The sequence below is a fragment of the Cyprinodon variegatus genome, unplaced genomic scaffold (genome assembly GCF_000732505.1).
Source record: "Cyprinodon variegatus isolate N-32 unplaced genomic scaffold, C_variegatus-1.0 Scaffold659, whole genome shotgun sequence".
Classification (NCBI taxonomy): domain Eukaryota; kingdom Metazoa; phylum Chordata; class Actinopteri; order Cyprinodontiformes; family Cyprinodontidae; genus Cyprinodon; species Cyprinodon variegatus.
The window spans coordinates 143,124-149,182 of NW_015151112.1; the positions used below are offsets into that span (position 1 = coordinate 143,124).

Consider the following 6,059-nt stretch of genomic DNA (forward strand, 5'->3'; position numbering starts at 1 on the left):
GTATCGATATCGGTTATCGGCTACATGAGTTTTAAAATATCGGCATATCGGATATCGGCCAAAATCCCAATATCGTGCATCCCTAGTCAATACTCATGCTGAAGACGTCAGATTTGCGTTTATCCCTTTAGTTTTGTACGAAAAATAGACTTTAAACTACCTCAACAGGCATGTATCCCTTTGTTCATGTCCCAAAACAAAACAATTTAAGGTCAGCTCGCCATACGCTTAAAAAAACACCAAAAAGTAAGTAATTAAATTGTTTTTTTGTACATAACTAAAGGGATATAGGCCTGTGAGGTAGTTTAAAGTTTTTTTTTTCATAGAAACTAAAGGGATAAATGGATATTGATTATGGGTATGCTCATCTGACAGAACTCCAGCAACAGCTCCTCCTACAGGCCTCACACAGAAACCTGTTGCTGAACTAACAGGTGTTGCTGCGTTCTCACGGCACATTGCTGCTGCTCGCAGACTCAAGGACCCCCTCCCCCCCTACTCCTGCTCGTTTGCACCCCTCCCTCCACCTCCTCATCTCTTTGTCTCGTTCTCAGCATCCCCCTCAAATCTCACATCCTTCACTTCACGTCCCCTCTGCCAATATTTACTGCTACCGTGTGTGAGGGGAGGACAATGTGTGCTACATGCCTTCACAGTCATGTGTGTGTTGGGGTGTGTGGGTGTGTGTGGGGGGGTGTCTCTGTCTGTGTGCAGTTGGCCTGATTTCTTGCACCACGTCGTGATCAATGTATGACAGTCTGCTGACTCGTTTCTTTGTCCTCTGCCCCCCCACCCCCACTCTAAGGCTCTGAGTCGGAGGTCGTCTCCTACGTTTATTTATATCCATGTATTTGACCCCCCCTCCCCACTGCCAGCAGGAATTGCTGCACAGCAGAGCAGGAACACTGTCTGCTCTCTAACTCGGGAATGATTCACCTCCATGCTGAAGGCTGCGGGACGCCTGGGTTAATCTGGGTCAGCAGCAGAGCCTAAACAAAGTGGACCTTTAAATCTGATGGTTCTGGACCAAACTATGACATAAGAGACCCAGTTGCTATGAAGCCAACAACCAGAGAACGGCAGCCGCCGGTCTGGACATGTTTTATCTGGACCCCGGAGCAGTTGGCTTACGGCGTGAATGCGTGTCCGGGCCTGCCAGCAGCACGCACTGAGTAGTAGAAGAAGAGGAGTTGGAACATGTCGACATGGAGGAGTTAGACAACAGCTGCAACAGAAACGGCAGCAGAGGTCTGCATGGGTTCACTGGAGGTTTTCTGTGAACAGGAAGCAGACGGGAGCAGATGATCCCATTTTGGTTGCAAGATTATCCAAAACGTATTTCAATTTTAACAAACTTTGAAAGTTATAAAACCAAAAAAGATCATATAAAAACTATTTTATTTTGAAGGGTCGTGTTTTTTGCGGCTCTGAATAAATTCGTTTTAGAGCTCAGCGATACCCGGCTCTGACCCCCACCCAAAGAAAAACTGGACTAAAGGAACTCCACCAATTCTGCCAAGTTCTGTGCAGCAAAGTGATAACGAGCTCCACCACGACCTTTAACCCCGAATAGTGAGGTGTGTGATTCTATCTGATCAGGAGAAATCCTCCATTAATTCGAACTGTCCACCTGGTTCACAGAGGAGGTGAAACCAGTGAATGAGGATCAATAAACACGTGTTTGAACAACGGCAGACGGGAAAAGGAGGAATAGGGAGAGAAAATGAAGCAGGCTGAGAGGAGGAGGAGGGGGAGGGGGAGCAGAGGAACGCGGAAAGACGTGAAGAGCAGCCGAGCCTCAGCATTGTGCTGCTAATGTGTCCCAGGCTTGGCCGACCCAACAAAGGTTACTGTGGAGACCAACAATGGGGCTCTGAGGGGCTCTGAGGGGCCCTGGCAGGAGGAGGAGGAGGCCCCCTGATAGAAAATAAAATCTACACCCAGCGACAATCTGAGAGAACTTTCAGTTGGTTCTGACCCGACCACAGTGGCATTTCTCTAGAAAGGGGAAAACCACCCACTAACTGAGTGGGGGGGGCAAAGGAAGTAGAGCCGATGATCAGATCTGAGGTGAACCTGCAGAACCAGAGATAAACTGATCCAGATTATTTTCCTCTCTGATCCAATTAATTTAGATAGCTTCTCCAAACTTTTTTTTATTCATTTTATAGTTATATCCATCTGTATATTATATTTGGTACATATCTAGCTGTAAATTTAGTTCATAACACTAGTAATCTATATATTATATTCATTATTTATAATGGTATTCATCTCTAAACTCATTCAGTAGAAACCCATGTCCTGTATTTATGGAACCATTATTTATCCTGCACTTGCTGCTATTGCACTTCTGGTTTGACCTAAACTGCATTTCATTACCTTGTACCTGTACATGTGTAATAACAATAAAGTTGAATCTAATATAATAGTTGAATCTCTGCTGATTCTGATATGTTTCTGCTAGCAAAGCTCAGTTTGCTTTAATGTTCTCATCATTATCTCCACCAGCAGTTATATCTGTGAACATTTACACAGTGGAAGATCAGAACATAGTCATAAACTAGGGGTGGGTATTGCCAAAGAAGTCACGATGCGATTCTATCACGATGCATCACGATACTTGAAATAATGCGATGCATTGCAATATTTTCTCCTCTATGTTTTGTTTTTGAATGACTCGGCGCAGTATCCCGCGGCCGGAAATGCTTGTGACACAAGGCAGCGTGCGTCAACACATTTGCAGCAACATTTACTGGACTGGAAGTTGTATTACACTTGTTTTTGGCTGATGTTCGCCAACCATTCATGCAATTTTATTTATTCATTTTTTAAAATTAATAATCGATACTTGGCATCAAGAATCGATGCAGTAGATCACGAAAATTAGAATCACGATGCATCATCATGACGATTATTTTGCACACCCCTATCATAAACACAGGAAAAAACAGAACAGATTCAACCTCCAGCTGTCAGGATTCTGATATCACAGTCAGATAAAAAGGAAGCTCAGTTAATCTTCATTTACCGTTCCAAAAAAGTTAAAAACAATTTACTGGACTTTGTTTCCAAGTTTGAAGATGTTTCTCTTCCCACCCAGGAAGCTTTGGCAACTTAAAATGTCAGGAATGGCGTTGAGTTCCAGGCTTTATACAGTAGCCCAAGAAAGCCTTAATTTAACATAGAATCAGACTGAATAGATCTTCCCTTTGCATCAGGAGCGATCAATGATGTTCTTTCATATCAGGACGTACACAGATATTACTATTAGATCTGTTTCTAAACTACACTGCAAACAGAACCTAAAGTCGATTCAGAAGCCAAATCATCACAGTACCCTGTGGGGCCCTCAGTGGAGCAGGAAACCTAACTGGTCTTTAAGTCCTCCGACACCAGCGGTTCTGTAGAACCAACCTCTCAGCCTGCGGTGAGATCTAACAACTGCTGTTACTCTGAACATATCTAGACCCACAGCTAGTTCCTGATTGTCCCTCTTGCTTTGTGGCGGGGAATAACATAGCACAGACCACGCTTCAATATCTGCAACAAGCTGCTGCAGGAGGAAAACCAGCCCTTAGTGGTTAAGGCATTGCTCTTCTGAGTTCAAGCCCGTCATGAAACTCCACCCACTGATGCAGAGAGCGATCCGGTAAATCAGTGACGTACCAGAGAAATATTCAGCAACCAACCTGCAGCTGTTTACAGACTAAACTGGAGCTTTTCCAGGACGCTAACTGACAGCTTTAACCAGCCTGTCTGGACCCGCCCTGTTCTGCAGGGCGGATCTACATGTTAGAACCTGCAGAGTTGTGGGTTCTGCACTCACCCTGATGCTATGAGCGATCTGGACTGGGCCATGGCGATCCTCTGCAGCGCCGGCCTGCTCAGCCCGGCCAGACTGGACCGCTGCGGTAAGGGGGCGTGGCACACTGTTGTGGATGCGGAACGCTGCGGCTTCATCACCACGGGCGACGGAGACGGCACCGGGGAGGGGGGCGTGGTCACGCTGCTGGCAGGGGTGATCAATGTGGCGGTCGGCACTGAGTCGTTGGCGTTGGATGAAGAGGTGGAGGCGGAGAGCTTGGGCGGGATGGACGGTGGGTTCTGGTTGCAGGGAGGCTGCGGCGGCGGCAGAGACGGAGGGGGGGGTCTGCTGGAAGACACGGAGAGGCCCATGGAGGAGGTACCGGCGGTGAGAGCGGCCAGCGACTGGGCGAAGAGCTGGGCGTTCCTCCGAGGCGAGGCGGTGTTTTTGGTGATGGCGAGGCCGTGCGGCAGCGTCTGGTAGTAGGCGGGGTTCTGCTGGAGGCCCCGCCCCAGTGTGGCAGATTTGGACGGGCTCAGGGATCTGACCGCGGGAGCCGCAGAGTTCTTGGGCCGCTGCATGGTTAAAGCTCGCCGGCTCAGAGTCTGAATGGCTGCGGCGCCGCCCCCCGCCCCGCCCGCATTGCTCTTCACGCTCAGGACCAGCATGCACTGCTGGCAGGAGCAGGGCTGGCCCAGGCCCAGGACCTGCAGGCCTCCGTTGGAGGTGACGGAGCTGCCCACCCCCATGCTGGCTCCGGACACCCCGACCCCCAGCAACGCTCCGGTTAGGCCCCCCCCTCCACCGACGCCTCCTCCTTTGGGGACAGGAAGTGGACCGGACACCAGCGGGTACGCTATGTCTGCACGCCGCTGGATCCTACGGCACCGCTGGCTCTGCCTGTTGACCTGCGGGTCGAACCAAACAGGATCAGTCAGAATGTGGATCAAAACGGAATTTTCATCATGAAACAAGGTCAAATTATTTATAGAACAATTTAGTTAAATAATTACAGCTGATTAAAACAGTGAGGCTCTAAAAGAACCAGAAACTTTGGAGGTTCTGGTCCAACAGTAAGTATCACTGGTTGAGCCGCTAATGGAACGGATGTCCAGAACACGGGTCAGTAGTAAGAGGCGGAGTGTCCACCCAGCTTTCTATCCTATAATATATCTATGGAAAATTTGGTGGAAGGAAAAGTGACAATAATAATTCTGGTCTATTAGCGACCTCTAGAACTTGGGTCCAAACAGAGATCTGGGCCTGTTTCCCACACCGCTTTTAGAACCTTTTAGACCCCAGAACTCCTCTGTTAAACAGACCTGCGTCATGTTCTTGAAGTCGATGAGGTAGCAGAACCCGAGCGGCGTCAGGTCCAGGCAGGTCTGCTGGCGGCTGTGTGCGCTCTCGATGGCGATGGCCACCTCCATGTCGTACGGCGTCCACGTTCCCGCGTCGTTCTCCCACTCCCACTGCCAGCCCTGACCCGGGGCGGAGGCCGGGTCATAAAAAGTCCTCCGGACGGGACGGATGGTTCCTGAAACGCAGGGAGTGTTAAGTGGTTAGGAACAACATGATATTTATTAACTTCACGGGAAACTTTTCATCAGATCCATTTTTCTGCTACTAAAGGATGTTTTCAGCGTTTCTGTCCGGAGACAGAAACAAACTGAGGAGAATGAAAAAGCTGATATTAGTCACAGTATGTCCTCTGAGGCTGCATGCATGATTCCCATTACCAGTCTGGGACTGGGTGGATAACACAGTTATACTGGGATCCTATTCTGACTGCCGCCTCTCATCTGTTTTCATCCGTTCAGTTTTATTCTCTCTCACATTCAGGCCCAATAAAAAACTGACAAACTGATCAATAATGCAAACACAGATATCCAAAATCCTAGTAAACACAGAACAATGGCCCTCTGTGCTGCACTGAGGCAGAGGAGGCGGCTCAACCAGCCAACCAGGAGCCAACCCCGTCTCCAAGGGAACCGGCCCGTTCTGTCGGCTGTGACATAAGTCTGTACCAGAACCACGGATCCAGCTGAACCAGCAGAACATCGGGTCTGATGAGGAGGCAGGAGAATAAAGGTTTGGTGACCCGATGACCAGCATGAGAGAGGATGTTTATTTAAGTGCCGCACAGAGGTGTTCATGGCATTTAATACTGAAACCGTTACTCCCATAAGTACGGGGCTGGAGTCAGAGATGGGAAGTAACGGAGTACAAATACTTCGTTACTGTACTTAAG

The 6,059-nt window shown here is 48.6% G+C and overlaps 1 protein-coding gene across 2 annotated transcripts in view; it reads right to left on the reverse strand.

Annotated features, from left to right (window-relative positions):
- The window catches only part of LOC107096931 (E3 ubiquitin-protein ligase DTX1-like), a 42,669-nt gene that overhangs the window by 13,229 nt on the left and 23,381 nt on the right, over positions 1–6,059 (reverse strand). For both annotated transcript variants that reach the window (XM_015393837.1, XM_015393838.1), the window contains exons 3-4: positions 5,131–5,345; positions 3,830–4,716 (exon numbers count right to left, since the gene is read on the reverse strand). In XM_015393837.1, coding sequence (XP_015249323.1) covers positions 3,830–4,716; positions 5,131–5,345 — 1,102 coding nt within the window. The remainder of the gene's footprint in view (positions 1–3,829; positions 4,717–5,130; positions 5,346–6,059) is intronic.